At 33.8% G+C, this 25,559-nt stretch overlaps 2 protein-coding genes across 2 annotated transcripts; one reads left to right on the top strand and one right to left on the bottom strand.

Annotated features, from left to right (window-relative positions):
- Positions 1-917: 917 nt before the first annotated feature.
- On the bottom strand, positions 918-4,557 carry LOC136203429 (terpene synthase 5-like). Its single transcript, XM_065994587.1, has 7 exons — positions 4,426-4,557; positions 3,856-4,129; positions 3,407-3,779; positions 3,037-3,255; positions 2,813-2,939; positions 2,372-2,620; positions 918-1,444 (listed from the first exon to the last, which is right to left on the bottom strand). The coding sequence occupies exons 1-7, from the start codon at positions 4,534-4,536 to the stop codon at positions 1,154-1,156; spliced, it is 1,644 nt and encodes a 547-aa protein (XP_065850659.1). The 5' UTR covers positions 4,537-4,557; the 3' UTR covers positions 918-1,153.
- A 4,136-nt stretch (positions 4,558-8,693) lies between these two features.
- Positions 8,694-9,588, top strand: LOC136203800 (small ribosomal subunit protein uS4y). The gene is made up of 2 exons (XM_065995036.1): positions 8,694-9,158; positions 9,199-9,588. The coding sequence occupies exons 1-2, from the start codon at positions 8,751-8,753 to the stop codon at positions 9,382-9,384; spliced, it is 594 nt and encodes a 197-aa protein (XP_065851108.1). The 5' UTR covers positions 8,694-8,750; the 3' UTR covers positions 9,385-9,588.
- Positions 9,589-25,559: the final 15,971 nt, after the last annotated feature.

The raw sequence follows: 25,559 nt of genomic DNA, 5'->3' as shown, positions 1-25,559 counted from the left end.
GAGGCCACTGCCTTGAAAGCGATTTCGGCAAACGGAGGTGCAATCTGTAACTCCGGTCGCTCCCCAAGGTTAACACAGAAAACCTTCGAACCTGTGCACTCAAAGTCGAAGATTGTAGAACAGCAAAAGAGTATTTTAATTGCCTAGGAAAAAACGATTGAAAGAAAAACTGTGTTTAGAAAAGCTGGAAACTTATTGTATTTACAGGCCACAGAAATATGAACGTTAGAACGTTCATATACACATTAGAACATGGAGTGAGACCAGGAGATAAATAAGGTTCCGTTTTTGACTAATTAAAATGCTGAAGAAAAAATCAAAGAAGTTGAAACGGATAAAAAATAAAACAAAATTCGGGGCCAGTCCAGTTGGGCGGGCGTCGCGCGAACGAACGAGCGCGCGCGTGTGGTATATTTGCTAAAAACCACTTAACATAATTTAAAGGCTTCTAAAGCCCAATTCTATATATACCCACTCAAAGGGTTATAAGTTTCCCATGTGGGATTGTAAAAGTGCTCTTGAGAGCATAGTGGTTAAAGACAAATATACCCCACACTTTCAAAGCCATATTTATTGAACACAACAAAGCCATTTTCTAACATATGGTAGTGGATAGGACAGAGTGGAGGGAGAGAATTTGTATCGATGACACAACTTGATCGCACGGTTTCATATGATGGTTCATATTAGCCCCGAATCATTTCGGGACTAAGGCTTTGTTGTTGTTGTTGTATAAAAATACAAGGGTATAAATGAAGGAAAGTTGAATTCAAGGGTAAAATTGTATTTAGGCGGAGAATACAAGGACAAGTTTGTATATTAACCCAATAATAATAATAATAATAATAATAATTTTCTCAATAAAATAAAATAATAATAATAAAAAAGTTAAGAGATAGTATATATAGTAGTGACAATTGTCTCCATCATAAGTTTATTCATCCATACTTCACTCGCTTACACTTATTATAAAAGCAATATAAAGCGATAAAGAGAACCGATTGAAGGTCCAAAGGATGATTACACCAAGCATGTGAAGTTTAAAGAATAAAATTCCCTCCCTACCACAGCAATGTTTCACTTGGAGACCTATTATTTTCAAGAACTTCAAATTGCTGAAAACATAATCAATTAAAAAACAACAATATTGATGTTATATTGGAAGTGGATTAATGAACAATGATGCGATAAGTTGTTTCATGTTATGTCCATAAGTAAACCAATCAGTCCCTTGGTATAAAAAAATGCTAATACGAGCATAGTTGAAAGTGTACTTGAGCAATATTCTCGGTACAGTAGTTGGTTTCAGCAAATATTCATTCATACTCTTCCACTTATCTTCAAGTATTTTTAGTATAGCTTCAACGGCCTCATTTTGCGACACCCCATAATGTATCATATAGCAATCAACAGCTTTTGGAAAGTCTCCTCTTTTGGTCTCATCCTTCAAATATAAAATTTTATCGTAATTTATAAAAAAAAAAAAACTTAAGTCGCCATTTCTCTTTCAATTGAAATATATATGCATATATTATACAAAATAATAAAATATATTCTATTGCTTTACGTATTAGCTTAAGCTTTTTAGTCAAAATTGTTTATTGATAATGGTATCAAACACTTTTAAATCAAATGGTCGAGTCGAGAGTTCAAATCTCATCAATCCTCCTTAATGGAATTTCAACATACTCTAAGATAAGTTTTTGTTTTTCATTTAAAAGACATTTAATTGGGAAGGTCTGTCAGATAAAATGACAATTATTATTCTTGTACAATACCTACCAACTTAATTTTTTTAGATTAAATGGTTTCTTAACATGGTATTAGATCTTTTTACATCAAAGTTCAAATCTTACCGACTCCATTTATTAATAAAATTTCAACATATGCTAAGATGATATTATGGGCTTGGATAATAATAAAAAAGCCTACCATAGCTCCATTTACTTGTCCTTCAATTGTCTCATGTACTTTGAAAACATATTAATTTCCACTAAACTTCTTAAAGTGACCTATAGGTGTGCTAAAATCCATGTGACATAGCAGGGATGATATTTGGACAAATTGAAGTGAGAACACTTTAAGCAGTTCATTAGGCTATTATATATATAGCAATATAAGCAAGTTGAGGGTTTTGATAGGTTACTTCAGAGAGTCAATATATCACTTTAAATAAGTTAAAGGGTGTAAATAGTGTGTTTCCAGAATATAGGGACAATTGATTTGTCTATAATAAGAGGGGCTAGAGATGTATTAAACCTAATAAAAACTACTCTTGGAATGTACCTATTAGTTTAAATTTTTGGACCAAATTTGCATGAACTATAATACTATGAGGTAATAAAATTAACAAATAAATTATGCAACATACCGTTCGTACTCCATCAATGTCATTCAGGAAACGAGGATACAATTTGGCACCAACAACAATTTCAGGATCATTTCGTACCCAAAGGATTTCCTTCATGCCCATATTTTCTACTCCAAGAATGAATGCCGATGTAAGAATATCATAAGTGCTTGTCACTTTTCCATTTTTCATATACTCATTAAAAGGGGGTGCTTTCCTTTCTTTCAGCCAAATAGCCTCCATATTGTAGGCTATCGCAAGCTCTGCCATCTGATTATTAATATATATATAACTCACTTTAATTCTTAATGAGAAACATCATGACTGTTTACTTTTTTTTCTTCTAACACGTCTTTTTGACATAAATTCAACAAAAAAAAAAAAAATTGGAGAGAAATGCCACATAGGTGACAAGTGATACTTTTTAAAAATTATTCCAATATTTAACTTATAAATACATACCATTTCCTTTACAAAAGTTATTTTACAAGAGCATCCTTCAGTGTCATCATTCTCGGTTAATTCAAAAATAGCCCTGTAAATAAATTTCATGGACTCTGGTAGTTCATCAAGAGCTTCTATAGTGGACCTGAATTTTAAAAAAAAAAATGTGTAAATTATGTATCATAATCTATAATTTAGTTAGAGAGTGACTCAATCTATATTTCTATCAATTTATAAATTACCTTTGCAGTGCAGCTGTGAGAAATCGGAGTTCCTCAATGGTACCATACGAATCATAAGTATCATCCATTGGTGTTATCACTGCTACATATTTGCATATAAGCATCCGAGAAACACTGTATTGTGGCTCGAAAATAGATCCGAGTGCCCACATATATGACTCTACAAGTCTATCTCTTGCATATGGAAGGTTTTCCATAACATTTAAATTTTTCCACCACCTAAATAATATAATATAAATATTTGTATTCTTAAGTACTTTTGGACTTGATAAAAAATCTAAAAGAAAAATAACATGTACCAATATATGATTAGTAATTATTAAACACATGTTCATAGCTTTTAATATTATTATCTATCCTCATTACTTACTTCGAAAGTAAGGCTAACTCTTTTCTGTAAAGTAATTGTAGACCATTGTAATCTAACTTGGCAAATTTGAGAAGAGTTTCATCGACAGATTCATCTTCCTCGTAAAAGGATATATAATGTAGTGCATCGAGTCTTTCAATGGTGCGATGGGATGGATACATCAAACTATTCCTTATATGTTTTTGAATATGGTGACTTGAATTTTCAGCTAAAATTTCTAGATGTTTCCTTGTGAAAGCAAGGGCTTCATCTAATATATCTTCACCATGAATAGCTAGAAAACATGCCTCGTACAAGCAAAGGACACCTTTGACATCATTAACGATGTCCTCCTTGAAATCTCCATGCTCGTCTTTGAATTTCTTAAACACATCTGATTTCGTATGCTCACAATTAATCAAAATGTATTGCTTTTATAAAAATCAATTTGTATGAGTAGAAGTGCTTACAACTTGTCATTTTGTATCCATATTGTCTTAAGACTCGAAACAAATTTGAGAGAGTACATAAATCATAGTCATTATCTTCCAAGAGTTTAGGAAGCATAGTAAAAATGTGATTGAGTTGCTCATTGATTTCTTCCTCGAAATGATAGGACACACCAAGACGACATAATAAATTAATGATATGAATATTATGGGTTAACTCTTCTGCAGAGTTAAGCAATATATTCTTCACTTTTACTTTCAATGCTTCAACATCTTTAGTGTGTGATTCTAATTCCTGTGAAAATTAACATTTATATGTTAAAAATAATATAAAAGATATTCTTAAGACTTAAAACTTAAAACTTACCTATCAACTTAATATTTTATATCAATTTGTTTCCCATATGGTATCAGAACATCTTAAAATCAAATCTTATAATAAAACATTTTACCATTGAAATTCATGCACATGGTACCATAAGTCCGAGTTCAAATTATGGCAAAACTATTTTCTATTGGAATTCAACACATGGTACGATTAGCTTATGTAATAGGAAACGAAGAAAGTACATAAAAGCATTAACTATTTACCGAGTCTTCCGGGGCAAGTGAAGCAAAGCTTTGACCCCAAACGCTATTTGGACGGTTTTTCAAACAACCCCGAAAAATGTCTTCTGATTTTGTTGGCGTTGGAACTGCCATCTTTACTTGCTCTAGTTTTAATGTTTTATTCTACTTTTCGGAATGGTGTTATTGAAATATGTCATGCAATTTATAGAGAGAACTCAATGTCACTGTGTAATCTGAATGCAATTAATTATTATCATCAATTTGTCACTACATAGTACAAACAATGCATATTTCCCATAAGCATAAAATAATGTGATGATAAATTAATAAAATCAGTAAAATCAATATAAATTTTAAAAGCTAGCCGTCTAGTTAAAAAAAAAAAAACAAAACAAAAAAACTAGCCGTCAAGATTGACAATTTATTTGAATAGTATAAAATAAAATTGGATAGGATAGGATAGGATAGAGCATATGGAATTAAAACTATTTGTTAATTGTAACCAAAAGTTTGTTTCGTAGTTATAATTTTAACACATGTTTGGTAAGGAACACCTAATAATTTAACGGGGTGTTTGTTAGAAGGGATATAGAAGGTGGGATAGAGATAAAAAAAATACGAGATAAGTTATCCCGTGTTTGTTTGGAAGATAGAAGAGTGAGACGGGTGAGGGATAAACTTCTTATCCCTCGAATCCTATACCCAGGAGGGGGGTGGTATAAGGAAGTGGGATAAGCTCCTGCGATTTTAATAGGATGGAAAAGTCCATCTTATCCCTCAAATTAATGTTATATAGTTTAAATAAGGTTAAAATAGTAAAATATATTATCTTTTCCCCATCCATTTTATCATATTTTTATCCTTATCCCAACCATTTATCCGTATCCCTATATATCAACCTTTATCCATGTCTTTATCCCAATAGAATACCAAACACGCCGTAAGTGCAATAATATTTTATATGGTTGTAGGATTAGATCGGTGACCTGAAATTTTTAAGGACAAATTAAATAATAAGGGAAACAAATCCATCTGTCCAATTTTCTATTTGCATACCGAGAAAGCATATTATACATTGATTCAATTATATAGTATTTATATGCACCAAACGGTACTGACTTATAATTATAATTATAGTATTTGAGTTTAGTTTAATCAGAGGCATCAACATTTTAGAATCTCTAAGCAATTGCTATATTTTTTTTTCAAATATAAATTTAATATTATTTCAGTTTTCTTGCTTTTGTATGTGCAAATCTCTAATTAAATCACTATAATCACTTAAATTATTCAGTTTTTATGAAATTAGGATAGATGACTATCAGTGTCAAGAAAAAGATAGGCGATTGTTTCTTTTATAGTTGGGATAAGGGCCATATTTGATCTGACGTTTTTTTGTGAAATGCAAATTTGGATCTAACGTACCAAATAGTCCAAATTTAATTAGAATATATCCAAACAAGATCAATTTTAGTCCTTTACGATTGAAAAGTCTACTATAGTCAAACTATAAGGCGGGTGCTCTAACTTGTTTATGGTTTTCTATTTAAAAAAGAAAAAAATTACATCCATATTCAGATTTGAAAAATTATTTACAACTATATCAAGTACTAATTAATTTAAATAATGACGAAGTAAGAAAATCATTGTTTTTCATATATTTTGAGAATTATATTTTACGAATTAGGGTTCTAAGGTATATATATTTGTTAGGATTTAGGAATTGAGGTCTAAAATTTATAAATTAGGGCATAAAATCATACTTTATTTTAAATAGATAAAAAATAATGACATATTGAAAATTAAGTTTTATAATATGATTTAATGGGTTGTAATTTTGTATAATCATATATGATTTTCATGTAAATAGCCGTAAAAAAGGCTTAATAGACACCCAGCCCCCTAAACTTGTAACTTTTTTTCACCTGGCCTCCTCAACTTAGGGGACAACCTCTCAACCCCCTCAACTCTCCAAAAACATCACATATAGCCCCTTACACCCCTATAAACACCTTTCATGCAAGATTGAAATTTGGGGGCCTCACAAATTTCTGAGGCCCTAGGCGCGGGTTTAGAAGAAATCTCCCTAAAGCTGAATCTCAGTTTAATAGTAGGTAATAAATCATATTTGGGTTGAAAAGTTATACACACAATTTTTAAGTTTGATTAATGTTGATCTGATAATTTTAAGATAATACGAATATTGAAAATTATTATCATATTTTATAAATCATATATTTTATAAATCATGTTTTTCCATGACATTTTACTAAATAAAATTATAATTATTATCTGTATTTACGACTGAACTATCCAAATTTTTATATGTCGTCTTAATTTAAGCTCTAGTATTTTTATTTTAAGATTTAGAATTTTATATGAATAATTAACTCAACCTTCTGATTTTGTTGGTGTTGGAAACTGCCATCTTTACTTGCTCTAGTTTTAATGTTTTATTCTATTTTTTCGGAATAATTCTCATCAATTTGTCACTACATAGTACATACAATGCATATTTCCCAAAAGTATAAAATAATGTGATGATAAATTAATAAATTCAATATAATTTTTAAAACCTAGTCCTCGAGATTTACAATTTTTTTATTTTTTTATAAAGAGATTTACAATTTATTTGAATAGTAGTAAAAGACAAGGTTGTAAAAACATTTGATGATAGTGAGGCCGACAGAGTTTTCGAAAATTAATCAGGATTAGGAAATTAATTATAGATTTCTATTTTTTATTTATTAATAAGAAAATCATTATACATGTTTAATTAAAAACATGTATTATACTATTTAAAAATAATAATATAAAATAATTTAATATAGAAAAAACATACATTTGTAACATATTTTTTTAAAAATATGCAAACATCAGTATTTCAACAATAATGTCATTGAAATAACTCAAACAAATAAAATATATTGTTTACAAATAATATAATTGATCAAAAGATTTGAAACAATGTTCTTAAAGTCTTAAACCATATCATCAAACCAAGTAGAGAACACAATTGAATTAAAATATCTGAAAATAATAAACACACTTCACGAATAACTACGCAACAATGTTCAAAATTGAATTATAATAAATCACAAAAAAGCTTTTATACAGCATTGCTTAGGCGGTGTCTAGGCTGCCTTGGCCGAGTCCAAGTGGCTAAAAATCGCCTATGAGACCAAAAAACATCAGAGAAAACCAAATTCCCAATTTCGAGTGTCTAGATGGGGCCTAAAAGGTTCAAATGGCTTTGTTTTTTAGCATAAGTAAAAAAGCATCATAAGGCGTCTGGTCTTTTATTTTTTTGGTTGATTAAGTTATTTTATATTTTATTTAGGTTTAATACCTTCCCAACCCCCTCAAGTTGTCTCAATACTGCAACTGACTGCCCGAACTTAGACTTGTGACAACTAAATTCCTCAACTTGCTTATTTGGAACAAATAACATCTCAATATGCTCAATTGGAACAAATAACTCCTCAAATTACTTATTTGGAACAACTAACCCATAAACCAACTAATCTACTGATACATTTAAAAAAAAATCCTGAAATCACAAATATTAACCAAATAAGCAAGTTGATGGAGTTAGTTGTCACAAGTCTAAGTTCGGGGTCAGTTGCAGTATCGGGACAACTTGAAGGGTTGGGAAGGTATCAAGCTTCCGATTTGTTTTATCACACACATTAAACCTCTAAAAAAACGAGTTTTGAAGATAAAACTCGATTAACATAGTATTTTTTATGTCACATACATTCGAAGTTTGTACTTGTCACAGTTGGAAAACAATTTTCAATATGTCTAAAGTGGTTATATGAAAACTGTAAAAACTTTAATTCAAACTCTAAAAAATATAATTTCAAATCCATTTAAAAGTAACACGTTTTTAATTGAATTAGATGTTAACAACTAACTAATTTGATAAATAAAAACTTAATACCACTAAAAATAATTAAATAGGAACTAAATGTATCAAAATAAAAAAAATTAAAAGTTTAATGAAACCAAAAAGGTCTCATACTACTTTTTACCAATAGTATAATATAAAACTGGATATGATAGGAACATATGGAATCAAGTCTCTATTAGATATGGATATTTCTGCTGTAATTTAGGAATATAATTGATTTGTAATTATCATGTTCACACATATATCTTGTGTATATATATCACATTATCAATGAATGGAAAGGCAAGGATTCTACATTATTATGGTATCATGAGCCTAATTTCTTTCCTAAAAACTCTCTCCTAAAATTTCTCTCCCTAATCCCACCCAACTTCCTCCTCCCTCCCCATTTTCACAAAGAAGATCGCAGAGGTAAGCATCCGCAGCTACAATCATGGTGCACGTCTCGTTCTACCGCAACTATGGGAAAACCTTTAAGAAACCAAGACGACCCTATGAGAAGGAGCGTTTGGATGCTGAGCTAAAGCTGGTTGGAGAATATGGACTCCGTTGTAAGAGAGAGCTTTGGAGGGTTCAGTATGCATTGAGTCGCATTCGTAACGCAGCAAGAATGCTTCTCACCCTTGATGAGAAAAACCCACGACGAATCTTTGAGGGTGAAGCTCTTCTTAGAAGGATGAATAGGTATGGACTTTTGGATGAAAGCCAAAACAAGCTTGATTATGTGTTGGCCCTAACTGTGGAGAACTTTCTTGAGCGCCGTCTTCAAACTCTTGTGTTCAAGTCTGGTATGGCTAAGTCGATTCACCATGCCCGGGTGCTTATTAGGCAAAAGCACATTAGTAAACATGGAGTTAGCCTTGCTATGGTCCAACCTTGTGAGGGTTGGGAGACAGGTTGTGAACATCCCTTCATTCATGGTGAGGGTCGACTCCCAAAAGCACATCGATTTTTCACTTACAAGTACGTTCGGAGGGGGACGCCCTGGTAGAGTGAAGAGAAGGAACCAAAGGGCTGCTAGCAAGAAGGGTGCTGGTGGTGATGGAGATGAAGAGGATGAAGAGTGAGCTGCCAGTTCCAGACTGAAAGTTAAAGGTTTTGTTGTAGGAATTATGCCTAAGAATTTTGTTATGAGACATTTCATATCTTTTCCTATACTGTCTGCAAAAGGTTTCTTTTATTTTTACTTTTCTCTCAGAATCTTTAATTATTTCTATGTTGATTTTGATATTGTTGCTGGAATACATATCACATATTGGCTTGGCCTACAAGTCTTTTGGCTGTAGAGACAGTAAGCAGACAAGGTTAATTAATGGAAGATTAGACAACTAATCATGCTTAGGAAGAAGTTTAATAATAGAAAGGGAGGGAATGGAGGTTTGAAAACCTCCATTTTCAGCAGAAATATCCATATCTAATAAAAAATTGAGTTAAAATATGTTAGACTTTGTTCTTTATCGCTGAACTGAACTGAATGTTACCGAACTGAACTGAACTGAATTGAACTGAACTCATTGCTACCGAATTGAATTGATCAAGTAGATGTCTGAACTTGTTATAATATTATTTGTCCATTTTGGTAATATCTTAGCATTTTGTATTACACGATCTCTCTTTATAGTTTGTAGTTTGTAATGGATATAACTTATAAATTATGGATAATTAGTTTTCCAAATTAATATTTATTTAAAGCTTCATATTTTATACCAATAATTAGTTATAATTTTAATTTTTCATTAAATATTCTAATCTTATAAAATGCTTTTATATAGTAATTGTTTCTATTAAATGGTGACTTGCATTTTCAATCAAATTGAACTTTATTGGGGCGAAATTTTCATCACCAAAGCCTTTAATGGCAAATATAAAAAATTGACACAACAAGTGTGACGTTGAAGATTATAATGGAAAAAGAGCTACACGTACTCAATAATGGAACTTGTAATGTTGTTATCGTCACAAATAGTAAATGTTTAGCGGTGAAGCAATATCGCCACAAAAGGTATTCTATTATGGCAATAAAATTCGCCACAAAAACAACTATTTTATGACATCATTTTTTCCACAGTAGATCTAACTTTTGTGGCATACATTAATGCCACAAAAGCATGTTTTTGTGGCATTATATCATGCTCCACTAGATCTATTTTTTTTTTTGGCTTATCATTATCATTGTGGCACACAATATTTTGTTATGTAGCGTCTCTATTCGTCACAATAGATTTTTTTTGCCACTAAAAGCTTTAGTATCCCACTTCTATAGGTTAAGTTTAGGTTCACGACAAAAACCTATAGTGGCAATTATTTTGCATTTTGTGGCGAAATAATTCCCCATAAATAACTATTTTTTCTTCCGGTTAACTAAAAGTTCAAGCTTATATAAAACACATGTTCATCCCTCCATGTGTTTTTTAGTTCCACAAATTAATGAGGTTGTCAGAACTCGAACCCTCGAATCTCTGGTCCAAGCGGCTCCGATACCATGTCATGGAACCATTTGAACTTAAAACTCCACCTGATAGTTAAGACTCAATCATATCTCTTACACTAATCTCTGACACAGGCAGGACTCGAACCATCGATCGTTTGGTCCAAGTGGCTCTGATACCATATCATGAAACCGTTTTAACTAACATATCAATCTGATAGTTAAGACCCAATCATAGATCTTATATTAATCTTTCATAAATACCAACAGACTTAAATAATGAGGAAAACAACGACTTTGCTCCTTTTATTTTTCCAGATTGTGACATTAACTCACTCAATTTCAATTTGGTAATAAATTAAATTTTAATTTCAATTTATTTTGCTTAAAAGTTAGACTTTCAGTCACTCATACTAAATAAACTCTCTCAAGTAGCGTTAGTAGAGGCAATCATGATGGACTACGTTTTAAAGAAAACTAGACTACAATGAATTTAACCAAATTGAAGTTGAATGTCAAATTCCAAATCACTATGCTCCAAAGCACGATTAGTCTGCTCCAAATACTATATAAAATGGCTTTTAACGAGCAGTGTTATTCTCATTAAAAGCCTAAATATTCTCATTATAGGGTTTTTAATGAGAAGAATTACTTTTATTGCTCACCTCATTAGTAAAGTCTCTTACTTAAATTATTAACAACGTGAAAATGTTATCTCATTATAAACATATAATGATAATAATTTTCTCTCTATTAAAATATTTTCAATGATAAATTTAACCTCTCATATTAAATTATTTATAACGATTTAAATTTATTCTCATTACACTGTAAAAAATTAAGCCTTTAGGAACACTTTTATACCAACAATTAGATAAACCAGTAAGAAAATTGAAGGGTGATGCTGCGAATCAAGAGGGAGGTGAGATGTATGGTGTTGACTAGGGGAGTGAATTTGGGTATTGCAGGGATATATGACTATCGTCAATGCTCTCAGTAGAAAAGGGAATAAGATTTGGGGATTTTCATTACTCGTGTTTCTTTTTGTAGGAAGCAAAATATTTTGGCTGAATATATCTCGGAAAAGTTTAGCAGCAATAATTTTCGGATTTTTGAATAAAATTTAGTGAAATTTTGTTTGGTCATTAATAGTGAACGAATTTTATGTCCTCTCAGTAAATCTATTTACAATATGATTTTAATAAAGGTTTTTTCTTTTACTCATTAATTTTTGTCATTAAAAATCCTTTTTATTTTAATGATAATAATAAAAGCTATTCTTAAATCTTAACTATTAGTTTAAGTTTTTTTTTTCTCAATAGATTTATTGACATGGTATCAAAATCTTGATATTCAATGTTGGTTTGCCTATTGATATTTTTACTTCACAACTAATTGATTTGGGCATGATGATAGCGTATTTAATATCTTACATTATTTAATTGGACAGTTATATGTTTCTTATAATATAAAGTAACCTTTTCCCTTTTGAGGTACAACTTTGGGATGAATTAGACTTTTTTTTTTTAAATAGTCAAATTAATACACATAGTTGCCCCTGTATATTTCTGTTCATGTATACTTCATCATCACATTTATGTAAAGAGAAGAAAAATGACTAAAATTTTATCATATATAAGGATTACAACTGGACCAATCATATGAAAGCTAAAGAATAAACTTCTCTTACAAATGGAAAATTATATTATGATCCTGGTTAACTGAACCGTACTACCACGATAAAGTTCCACTTGGACACTAATTAGTTTTTTTTATTCAAAACTTATCCTAAGAAGGAGAAAGAAACAGAAAACAATGATATTACATTGAAAGTGGATTAGCGCCAATGATGTGATAAGTGGTTTCATGTTATGTATGTACATGTGTACAAATCAGTATCTTTGTAAATAAGGTAAGTGTTTCGAGAATAGTTCAAAGTGTATTTGAGAAATATCCTCGGTAAAGTAGTTGGCTTCACTAAATCTTCATTTATTTCCTTCCATTTATTTGCAAGTATTTTCAAGATGGCTTCAATGGCCACATATTGCGACACCCGATAATATAGCAATCACCAACTTTATAAAAATCTCCTCTCTTTGTTTCATCCTTCAAGTATACATTTTTATATTAATTAAAAAAATGTATTAGTAATTCTTGATATACATTAGGAATCCCACCGAACTTGTTAAAGAAAACATTTTGGTCTCATAAAGTTATAACATTTCTCGTTAGCCCACTCAAATTGCTTAAAGTGACTTGCTGGTCATCTGGATTTGTTTAAAGTGACCTATTGCCCCCCTAAACTTGCTTATAGTAATCTATTAGCTTCTAAACCTGCTTAAAATGATATACATTTTAATTTTTCTAAATCCTCTTTTGGTTTGTCATGTGTACTTCAGTGATCAATTATGTAATTTTACATAAGTTCACAAGACTAACCAAATAATTTATAAGTTCAGAGCGCTAATCAATTTTTGAATCAAGTTTAGAGGACTCCTAATATATTAAGCTTATTAACAAATTTTATTAAAGCTCTATGCATTGTTTATTTCAATTGAAACATGCCTAAACTATAATAATATTATTCATTCACAAAATCAATTTAAATAAATTTATCAAACAAATTTAGATAAATAATATATTAATTTATGAGTTTTTATCTAGTATAGGGGAGGGATCAGATGAGAACAATTACTTATGTGAGAACACATAAAACACAGCCGTTTTATTGCATCCCTCACCTAAAAATCACGATCAAAACCTTCCTCATCAATTAACTCCATCTTCTTCACCATCAATTAATTCCATCTTCTTCCTCATATTTTCCGTCAATGACTCCTTCCTCATCGTTTCTGTCATCCATCATTCCAAATCTATCTCAAATCGCAAATCAGATTAAGAAAATCAAACAATAAGAAAAAAAAGATCTACAGTTAAACAAAAAGTTTCATCAAAACAGCTACTGATTTCAATAGCATCAATCATGTAATGTTATCTCAAACAACTATACATGCATATTAATATTTGTTCCCTTTTTTATGTTTATAATGATTCTGAAATTGCTTAAATTTCAAACGGATTGCTAATCATTCAGTTTCTATTACGAAACTATGGAATTGCATGAAATAATAGACAATAATCTACAGGAGAATGATGATCACCAGGAAAATTATCTGTCTTCAACTATTGAAAGAGGTACAATCGCAATTCATATTCTTCATAATCTAAAAAAAGCTTGTTCTAAATAATTGTTCATGTGTTCTATAGACAATAGTACATATTCTTCATTTTTATTTGTAGTTAGTTGTAAAAATTGTTGAAAAAATAAAATTGAGTATATTGAAATTTAGAGTTGATTACGTTCTTCAAACTGTACCTCGTGTTCTAAACAATTGTTCATATGTGCTATAAATTATCACATATGTTCAAAAGTTGTACTTAAACTTTGAACTAAATATAGTATCAAATGAAGAGCAGTCTAATGATTCTTCTACTACAATTATATCCTACACGCCTCAAGTAAAAACTGTGCCGACTCTTGAAGGAACAAGAGAATGGAAGCCATGTTGCTCTCTAGAAAGAATACCTACTGTGGGAACACAATTTAATACTGTTGATGAGGGTATTGAACTTTACAAAGCATATGCCACTGAAGCAGGATTTAATATTAGAAAATCTACAGTTACAAAAAGGAAGAAAAAAAAATGTTGCAGATACTAAAGGACAAAAACCTAAAAGAAGATTAACCACACGTGTTGGATGCCAAGCACAAATTGTCTTAAAGTACTGCAATGTTGGAAAATATATTGTGTATCATTTAAAATAGGAACATACTCACCCACTTTATAGTCCAAGCTGTATGAAATTTCAAAGACAAGGCAGAAAACTGACAATACAACACAAGAAGTTGATTGTTGATAATTATAAGGTGAGTCATATTCTAAATTCAAAATGTTTACAAACATGTTTACATATATATTTCTAACAGTACACAGTGAAACATAGAAGATGACATCTCCAATGTTTTCAAATTGTATTTACTTTCCTTATCAAATTTGTTGCTGTGTTTTGTGCAGATGAATGTTCGACCCGTAAGAACATACAAACAAATAAAAGAAAATGTTGGAGGATACAATAATGTAGGTGCATCTAAGCAGGATTTCAAAAACTTCCACAGAGATTTAAAGGTTTACATTTATGAGTCAGATGCCCAAATGTTTATCGGCATTTTCAACAAGAAAAAACTTCTATGATCTGCATTTTTTTCGACTTTGATATGGATGACGGCGATCATCTCTGCAGAGCTTTAGGGCGCACCCCATTTGTAGAAAGAATTATGCTCTGTTTGGGGATATGATATTTTTTGACACAACATACCAAACAAACAGGTATTACATTACATGTACCAATTGTTTATTTTATTTTATCTTCTTAATAAGTTTTCGTATTTACAAATATTTGTATATTTTTTCCACACATATAACATGATCTTTGGCCCCTTTACTGGAGTAGATCACCATAAAAAATGTGTTATGTTTGCTGCTTGTTTTATTGCTATCCGTTCGACTCAGCATCTTCAGCGTGAAGTTGTTAGGAAGGCTTCTGGATCCTTCTTCCTATTGGGTCGTGTTCTTCAAGTGGCTTGGTTCTTTTGACTTGGACTTTGACCTTCTCTTGTGGGCTTTTGAGCCTTGGTCTTTAATATCTTTTAATACTTATTAATTAAACACTTAACATTGAACAAACATATTAGTAGTAAATAAATCAAAGCATTTAAATTTAATGTGTTGGAATATTTTATGATAGGGATTTAAATCTAATTTAAATAATTTTATCAAATCAAAATCATTGTGGAAATGTGTTTTAAAAAACTCACCCATTTTGATGTTGGCAAAAATATTAAATTAGGAACTCAGTGTTGAGCTCCCCAATGATTGTTGACCTTTCCTTAACTTCTGAATTCTCCCCCATAAGGGTTGGACTACTGACTTAGCTTTACTTTAAAAAATTTAAGGTTTAATCAAGTAAGGCTGAGTTCAAGGTCAGAAGTAGGTTAGTATTGAGAACATATTTGCTTTACTCAGTTCTTATACTTGTTGAATGGATTCTTTCAGAAGAGTTCAATTATCAGAGTTGAAGATGTACTAAGTTAGTTAAAGGTTGCTGAGTTTAGTTACTCACTGGCTTATACTGGTATAAATTTTATGTTCATTATTTGTTCAATGATTTTTTAAAGTGATAGACATTGTGAGAATGATCAAGATAAGTTCAACATGGCAGTTAGAGACTTAAGCAATTGAAATATAGACGGAGTATTAAAGCAACGTATGGTATGTGAAAAATGAGTTCTCATATATATAACACAGCAAGCAAGTAAGCACAACAATAATATGTTCAACACAAAAACAAGAAGATCTAAGTCGCTAGACTAAAAGGTCCATCTATTTTGTGTTTTAGGAGACTTGATTAGGTTTTCGAGGTTTCTGTTAGGTTCCTTGTTGCTGAGGTTTTGGGGCAGTGGAAGTGGAGTGTGTTTGTTGCTGTTGAGTTCCTTGTTTAGTTGAAGAACGAATCCTTTGATCTTCTTTAGCCTTTCCCTTTTCTTTCTCCCCCTTTTTGCCAGCATTAGAACTGGGTCCAAAAGAGGAAGGGAGAAGTTGACTAGCTGCAACAGCACGAGAGAGTTGTTGTGAATACAATAGTAAAGCACTCATACTATCCCTGAGTCCGCTGAAGACTAACACCCCGGCATCCATATTAGATGCGGGTACACTATTCGTTGCACTCAGGTTACTGAGCATGAATTGGATTGCTTTGGTTCACTAGTACAGAAATGGCCTGCGGCCACGGTCGTTTATCGTCATTAGCCACGGTTGTATGACCGTGACCAAAGGGAGGCGTGGCAAATGCTTGACGTCTTTAGCCACGGTTGTTCAACCGTGTCCAAAAGAACATTAGCGTCAGTTTTTACGTATAACCGACTCTAATGCCGTATGTTTTGGCCACAGTTGTTACGAAAAACCATGGCTAAAAGGATCTTTACCCACGATCTTTCGTAACAACCGACTCTAATGGTTTCATCATTAGAGTCGGTTGTAGAAGAACCATGGCTAATGATAAGAGCATTGGAGTTAGTTGTTGTAACAACCGACTGCAATGCTCTAATCATTAGAGTTAGTTGTTCTGTAACTGTGGCTAATGTCAATTATATTAAAGTCGGTTGTTGACCCTAATGTTATTGTTTTTAACAATTTTACATCAGTAGGTTCAAATTAAGCCTACTCTATTTTTTTGTATTACTGTAATTAACGATAAACAAGATTTGTTATCCTCAGTCGTTTACCGTAATCGAAATTGATACTGAAATTAAATACAAAATCAATAAAAAAAATGTACACAAATATAGAGTAATTAATTAATCTGCTATATATATACAATCTTTGATTCAATATTCACAAATTCATAGTACTTTCAAGTATTTAACTTGTTGTATATTACTGTAAACACAAAAACTGACATATACTCATTACTACTCTATTTTACTCTCTACAACATGATGTTAAACATAACTACAGTGTTGAAATCCTGTCATCTTGTCTGCTGTCTGTCTCTTGACCTTCGAGGTATTCTCAAATTACATTAATTATCACTACTGTAAAATAAGCACAATAGACACATAACAACTGTTTAATATGCACAATAGACACATAACTGTTAAATATCAACTGAAATATTTGTGCATCATTCCTACATAAATACGACTCAAATTTACAGGCTAATTTTACTAATACAATTCAAAACTAAAAACTCTAAAACCTGATCTACTAAAAAGAATATTACAATGAGTTCCATGATTAATAGAAACATATGAAACTTTAATTATTCTAACTGCAATTATTTGTTTTAACATCGGTCGTCTTTGATTCAACCAATTATAAAACTCTCTCGAGAGTTTAAGGAACCATGAGTAAATAATCAAAGGTTATAATTTCAGTCCATAAGTCACAAACTGTGATTATAATTTCAGGTTTATTGAATACTCTGCAATCACACAAAAAATACCCAACGAATTCTAAAATTCAAATTTCATAAATCCTCAATGAGAGAAATTATAAATATATCACTGAAGCAATAACTTAAATTAACCAACCTCAACTGGCTGAAGGAGAAGGTTGTAGGGGGACTGGGAATTGCAGAAGATATGAAGCAAGTCTACGACTGCTAATCAATTAATAATTGTCCCAAATCAACTGCTATTTCAGTTGCACTACATTGGTATATATGTAACACAAAGCTTTAAAACATCTAAGAAAGAGGAGATCCTTTAACTGATCCAAAACCATTATATTAAATAGTAATATTAACATGTAACCACTTGAATAAAGATGGTAAATAATAAATTTTGGGAAAAATGGTTGTACATGGATTTATATTACCAAAAACAAAGAAGGAAGATGAAAGGAAGATGAAAAGAAGGAAAGCAATATCTAATATAATTTCTTATTTAATTTTTCTTTTTTTTTAACCAGAAATGAGCATACTTTTGTTATCCAATCTTAACTAAATTATTACTGCATATATCTAGTGTCTAACACTGAAATGAAGCTTGAGATGTGATTCAAATGAGTTATAGAACAAGCAAGAATGAAAAACAACTCATATATGGCCAGCATATAAAATACTATGATATTAATACGAAAAGCAAATGATAAACCATATGAACCGGTACAAAAGGTATGAAGGCTAGTATCGATTTAAGAACTGATGCAATTGACAGAGTCCATACCACGCTGCAGGGTCTGTGCATTCTATTAAAGATTATTATGAAGCTTTACTTATTCTGCAATTCAATGGTGTTTTAGACTGCAATTCAATGGTGTTTTAGAGTAACAAAATTCACTACCAAGAGATGCCACCATTAGAAATCAATAAACCAAAAAGATTTTGCATGCCATATTCATCATGGACATAGTAACTCTTTGCAAGCAGAAAATACTAAGTTACCGCTCTTCTATTGCTTGATATGAGTCTAAATTTATTGAGACTGGAAATTTAACAATGGGAACTGAATAAGTAGAAACATATGTTAAGGTTCATCTCCGTCCTAATCGAGCAGTAGATTTTACCAAAAAAAAGGTCATAAAAGAAGCAAACAGTTGATCATGTGGATAAATGAAAACCGTACAGCTCCCAAATTATAAACGACGAAAACCATACAGCTCCCAAAATCTCAATTAAGATAAACATGCATTTCATGTGGCAACTAATGTGTTGAATCATTTTCTCTATTCCATAGAAATATGATGGGAAAAACGGACCAATAACGGTAACAACAATAATGCGGAATTAACCTTCGCTATTAATCCTTTCCCGACTTGAATGAATCTATGAGGAAACTAATTAGTAGAGCAACAACCAAACACAACGAAGCAAAAAAGGCAGCCACACAAACACAATGAACAAGCACGATTTTTACGTGGAAAACCCCCTCAATTCAAGGAGTAAAAACCACGGGGACCGTAGTCCGCTTAAACCTTCCACTATATCAAATAATAATGGGCAATACACAAGTTCATCCCTAGATAACACTAGAGGCATACACAATCAACATACAATCTTGGAATTTCCCCTCAAGAAGTATGGAATCAATCACAACACAAAAGAAAAGAAGAACCTTAAAGAAGTCACAAATCTGTCTACAATCTGCCTCAGGTACGAACTGGACTTCCAAGCCTCCGAACGACGATCCCTCCGGTGAAAAGAAGCGAACAGGTGTTCGGAAGCTCTTGTCCAAATTTCACGACGATCCAACGGTTCAATCTCCGGCTATGGGCAATTTCGTGTGGCTGGGCGGAATGGAAGAAGAATAGGCTTTCTCTTTCTCCTTTCTTTGTGGTGGCCGAAAATTAGGTCTCCAAAAGTCTCTTAAACTTACCCTTATATACTCCTAGGGTTAAAGCATGGGCCTAACCCTAATTGGGCTCCTCATGGGTCAGAAAAGCCCAACAAATCTCCCCCTTTCTGACTATGAGGAGGAATCCGCCATCCCGGCGATAGAGCAACACACCTTTAGCTTCTCCCTTGCTAAAGCCTTTGTCAACATATCGGAACCATTATCATCGGTATGAACTTTGTCAAGTTCAAACATCCCTTCTTCAAGAGCATCTCTAATCCAATGATACCTCACATCAATATGCTTTGTTTGAGCATGGTAAGTAGAGTTTCTAGCAAGATGAATCGCGCTTTGACTATCACAAAGAATCACATACCGCTGCTGTTTAAAGTTAAGCTCTTGCACAAACCTTTTCAACCACAAAATCTCCTTACCTGCTTCCGTTGCAGCTATATACTCTGCCTCTGTTGTAGAAAGTGCAACACATTTCTGCAATCTTGATTGCCATGACACAGCTCCCCCTGCAAAAGTCATCAAATAACCAGAAGTAGACCTCAGGTTATCCTTATCTCCTGCCATATCAGAATCTGTGTACCCAACAAGCACTGGCTTCCCATTTCCAAATGTAATACCCAATTTGGAAGTACCCCGTAGATATCTGAATATCCACTTAACTGCTTCCCAATGCTTCCTACCCGGATTTGACATATAACGGCTAACAACACCTATTGCATGAGCTATATCAGGCCGTGTACACACCATAGCATACATCAAACTTCCTACTGCTGAGGCATATGGAACTCTATCCATCTCTTCCTTCTCTTTCTCCGTAGAAGGGCAATCTTTTCCAGTGAGCTTAAAGTTGGTAGTAAGAGGAGAACTAACCACTTTAGCTTTATCCATGTTGAATCTGAAATCACCTTTTCAATGTACTTCTCCTGTGACATGTGCAATTTCTTGGCAGTTCTATCCCGGGTAATCTTAATGCCAAGAATCTGTTTTGCTGGCCCCAAATCTTTCATAGCAAAAGACTTGCTCAACTCTTTCTTCAACTGGGAAATTCTTCCAGCATTCTTGCCAACAATTAACATGTCATCAACATAAAGCAACAAAATAACAAAGTCATCAGGGCCAAACCTTTGAACAAAAACACAGTGATCTGAAGTAGTCTTCTGGTAGCCTTGCTCCCCCATAACTGACTCGAACTTCCTGTACCACTGCCTTGGTGCTTGCTTCAAACCATATAGACTTTTCTGAAGTCTACACACATACCCCTCTTTTCCTTTCACCTGAAAACCTTCAGGCTGCTCCATGTAAATCTCCTTATCTAAGTCACCATAGAGAAAAGCAGTCTTGACATCCATCTGTTCAACCTCCAAATCAAGACTAGCTGCTAAACCGAGAACAACTCTGATAGATGCCATTTTCACAACTGGAGAAAATATCTCATCAAAGTCAATACCTTTCTTTTGAATGAATCCCTTGACCACCAATCTAGCTTTGTATCGTGGCTGTGAAGAGTTCTCTTCTTGCTTCTTTCTGAACACCCACCTGTTCTTCAAAGCTCTCTTGCCCTTAGGCAACTTCACCAACTCAAAAGTATTATTCTCATACAAGGACTTCATCTCATCTTGCATGGCATCAACCCACTCTTTCTTGTGCTCATCTTCCATAGCTTCTGCATAACTCTCGGGTTCTCCCCCATCAGTCAACAACACATACTCATCTGCAGGATACTTGTTGGAAGGATGACGATCTCTGATAGACCGCCTAAGTGGAACAAATGGTGGAACATCTGGTACTGGTAACTCTTCCTGGACAATCTCATCCATCTCTTCCTGTTGTGGAGCATCAACATCATCAATACCCTGTTGGTCATCATTCTGAACACCATCTCCTACATCAACATGTCGAGGAGGAACTGGATCCAAGTCAATGAGGCCATCTGTCTGCTGAGGAGCTGTCTCAACCCTATCAAGAAGATCATCAATATGCTGAGGAACTGACTCTGCCTTCTCAACATCTTTCAAAGTCTGATCTTCCATAAAGATAACATCTCGGCTTCTCACAATTTTCTTCTGAATTGGATCATACAACTTGTAACCCAACTCATCTTGTCCATAGCCAATGAACACACACTGCCTAGTCTTCACATCAAGCTTAGATCTCTCATCTTTGGGAATATGCACAAAAGCCTTGCATCCAAAGACACGTAAATGATCATAAGAAACATCTTTGCCGCTCCATACCCTGTCAGGAACATCAAATTGCAAAGGAACACTAGGTGTAAGATTTAGTACATGTACCACATTACTCAAAGCTTCACCCCAAAATGATCTAGGCAACTCTGCATGAGACAAAATACATCTGACTCTCTCAACTAGAGTCCTGTTGGTCCGTTCTGCTATGCCATTCAACTGTGGAGTCTTTGGAGGAGTCGTTTGGTGCCGAATACCCTGCTCTCTACAATAAGCATCAAAGGGGCCTATATACTCACCTCCATTATCTGAACGGATACACTTGAGCTTCTTACCAGTCTGTCTCTCAACTAATGCTTGAAACTACTTGAAAGCATCTAACACTTGATCTTTTGTCTTCAAGGTGTACACCCACATCTTCCTTGAATAATCATCGATGAATGTAACAAAATAGAGAGAACCACCAATTGTCCTAGTTGACATAGGACCACACACATCGGAATGAACCAGATCAAGGATCTTGTCCTTCCTGTGAGGAGGATGACTCTTAAATGAAACTCTGGTCTGTTTACCAGCCAAGCAGTCAGAACATTTCTTCAATTGTATATTCTCCAACCCAGATAGCTTTTTCTTCTTTGACAACATAGACATGCCCTTTTCACTCATATGGACAAGTCTTTTATGCCACAAGTCAACCACATCATAATTCTCCACCGCATTAACAATGCTCTTGGAGATCTTTGGATGTGCCATATACAACTTAGAGTGCTTACTTCCTCTTGCCACAACTAAAGAGCCTCGAGTGAGCTTCCATTGACCATTACCAAAGCTGTTGTGGTAACCATCATCATCAAGCAAGCCTGTAGAAATCAAATTCATTCTCATATCTGGAACATGTTTCACATTATGTAAAACCACCTCCATTCCAGTGTCAAACTTCAAACAGACTTTTCCAATACCAACAACTTTTGATTTTCCATTATTACCCATATGAACATCACCATGATCACCTGGTATGTAGGATGAGTAAAAATCTCTACGTGATGTAACATGACATGCAGCACCACTATCAACAACCCAACTCGAATCATCATAGGCAACATTAATAACATCACAATCACCACAAATCAGGAAATTATCAGTAGTAGCATTTACCTCGGCTTTCTCATTACCACTGTCATCTTTCTTCTGATTGTTTTCAGCACCCTTCTTGTTGTCTTTCTTCAGCTGTCTGCAGTATCTTTTGGTATGCCCCTTCTTGCCACAATGGTAGCATTCAACATTGGAAAACTTACCCCTGGAACTACTGCGATGTTTCCCACTGTTACTCGGACCTCTACTCTGACTTCTCCCCTGCCTCTCTGTGACTAAGACATCTGACTGTGAAGAGGAACCTTGTGACTTTCTTCTAATCTCTTCATTCAACATGTTTCCCTTATCCAATTCCATAGAAATAATCCCATCTGGTGCAGAGTTAGACAATGACGTTCTAAACGTCTCCCAAGAGTCCGGTAATGTACCAAGGAGCCATAAAGCTTGTACCTCCTCTTCAAACTTGATCCCCATTCCAGAAAGCTGATTTATGATTCCCTGAAAGGCATTCAAGTGATCTGACAAAGGAGCCCCATCTCGGTACTTCAAATTCATCATCTGCTTTATCAAGAACAACTTGTTATTCCCTGTCTTTCGAGCATACAACTGCTCAAGCTTGTTCCACAACTCCTGTGCATTTGCTTCTCCACTAATATGATTCAAAACATTATCATCCACCCACTGTCTGATATAACCACAAACCTGACGATGCAAAATAGTCCACTCAGACTCCTCAGGCCTATCTTTACTAAACACTGGCAGATAATAATCCTTCACATAAAGAAGGTCCTCCATTTTCCCTTTCCAAACATGGTAATTTGAACCATTTAAATTCACCATTCTACTTGTATTAGCCTCCATCATTCAAACAAATCCAACAACAACAATAGCCAAGCTCTGATACCAATCTGATGGGAAAAACGGACCAATAACGGTAACAACAATAATGCGGAATTAACCTTCGCTATTAATCCTTTCCCGACTTGAATGAATCTATGAGGAAACTAATTAGTAGAGCAACAACCAAACACAACGAAGCAAAAAAGGCAGCCACACAAACACAATGAACAAGCACGATTTTTACGTGGAAAACCCCCTCAATTCAAGGAGTAAAAACTACGGGGACCGTAGTCCGCTTAAACCTTCCACTATATCAAATAATAATGGGCAATACACAAGTTCATCCCTAGATAACACTAGAGGCATAAACAATCAACATACAATCTTGGAATTTCCCCTCAAGAAGTATGGAATCAATCACAACACAAAAGAAAAGAAGAACCTTAAAGAAGTCACAAATCTGTCTACAATCTGCCTCAGGTACGAACTGGAATTCCAAGCCTCCGAATGACGATCCCTCCGGTGAAAAGAAGCGAACAGGTGTTCGGAAGCTCCTGTCCAAATTTCACGACGATCCAACGGTTCAATCTCCGGCTATGGGCAATTTCGTGTGGCTGGGCGGAATGGAAGAAGAATGGGCTTTCTCTTTCTCCTTTCTTTGTGGTGGCCGAAAATTAGGTCTCCAAAAGTCTCTTAAACTTACCCTTATATACTCCTAGGGTTAAAGCGTGGGCCTAACCCTAATTGGGCTCCTCATGGGTCAGAAAAGCCCAACAAAATAAACATTCAAAAGAGGTAGCACTAAGCATAAGGCACAGAGGAAATGCATAAAACAAAAGGCATGTGCTTTTATTCACCTATACAGCTTGAATTGAAATGCCAATCAGAAATTGCATAATTGAGAGAGACAGATCATATCGTTAAAGAATACGAGGAGATGATGAACTTACCGAGATTGGTCCTTTCTTACCGAGATTGGTCCTCAGAAGGACGAGACGGGTGAATCTGGAGTGTGCTTTTCTAGCAGCTTCAAAGAAAGAAATCCCGTGAATATTCACATTGTTAATCACGACTCATAATGAGAAAGTTATACCATAGTGACTCTTTGGCATTGATGCCTAAGATGGTTGTTTTTGTTCCAAGATGCCTGAGATGCTCAGAATCCTATTTGAAATTGATATTGTGGAACCATTTTGAGGAATTGCCCTGAAATGATCTCAAACAAAAATGACTGATTCAAGTTTGATATTCCAATTTGCTAGGTTACCTGTTCATAAGTAAACAAAGAACATAAAGGTAATAACAGATCGGGTAAAAGACCTCCACGAGCTTCAATGTTGCTAGCCACAGCACACAGAAAGCAATACAAAACATAATTACATACAAGTTGAAACCTCTTATATTGCCATTGGACTGGTTTTATCGAGCTGAGCTGCTCATGAGCGGCTCGGCTCATTACAGCCCTTGGATTCACTTAGCCAAGCCTCATAAAGACTCGTTGTTGTCCTGTAAACAGACTCTAGCAAGTGTACTAGATACAAGTAATAAAGTGATAAGTGAGTATCGTCTCCACAGGGATTGTGATACTAAACAGTGTGTGTTATAAAAGTGCCTTCCTTTATGGTTGTTTGTTTGATATTGGTTGTTTAATGACTCAGGCAGAATACTCAATCAAGGAAATAAGGTTACTTTTCAAAGATTAAGGGAAGAGAACAGGCTTTACATGACCGAACACGGTGTGCTACATCTTACAACATTCGATGAATAAAAGATAATGCCAACGAAGCCAAA

The sequence above is a fragment of the Euphorbia lathyris genome, chromosome 8 (genome assembly GCF_963576675.1).
Source record: "Euphorbia lathyris chromosome 8, ddEupLath1.1, whole genome shotgun sequence".
In the NCBI taxonomy this organism is placed as follows: domain Eukaryota; kingdom Viridiplantae; phylum Streptophyta; class Magnoliopsida; order Malpighiales; family Euphorbiaceae; genus Euphorbia; species Euphorbia lathyris.
Note: the sequence above shows the minus strand (reverse complement) of the source record. Positions and strands in the feature narration are given on the sequence as shown.

What these genes read in the sequence shown, in the direction of transcription:
- LOC136203429 (XM_065994587.1), bottom strand. Translation starts at nt 4,536, where the DNA reads ATGGCAGTTCCAACGCCAACAAAATCAGAAGACATTTTTCGGGGTTGT. An exon ending in GAGTTAGCCTTACTTTCGAA is followed by an intron (nt 3,256 to 3,406) that starts GTAAGTAATGAG and finishes TATATTATTTAG; the next exon opens with GTGGTGGAAAAATTTAAATG. An exon ending in ACATTGATGGAGTACGAACG is followed by an intron (nt 1,445 to 2,371) that starts GTATGTTGCATA and finishes TTATATTTGAAG; the next exon opens with GATGAGACCAAAAGAGGAGA.
- LOC136203800 (XM_065995036.1), top strand. Translation starts at nt 8,751, where the DNA reads ATGGTGCACGTCTCGTTCTACCGCAACTATGGGAAAACCTTTAAGAAA. An exon ending in TTATTAGGCAAAAGCACATT is followed by an intron (nt 9,159 to 9,198) that starts AGTAAACATGGA and finishes TCCAACCTTGTG; the next exon opens with AGGGTTGGGAGACAGGTTGT.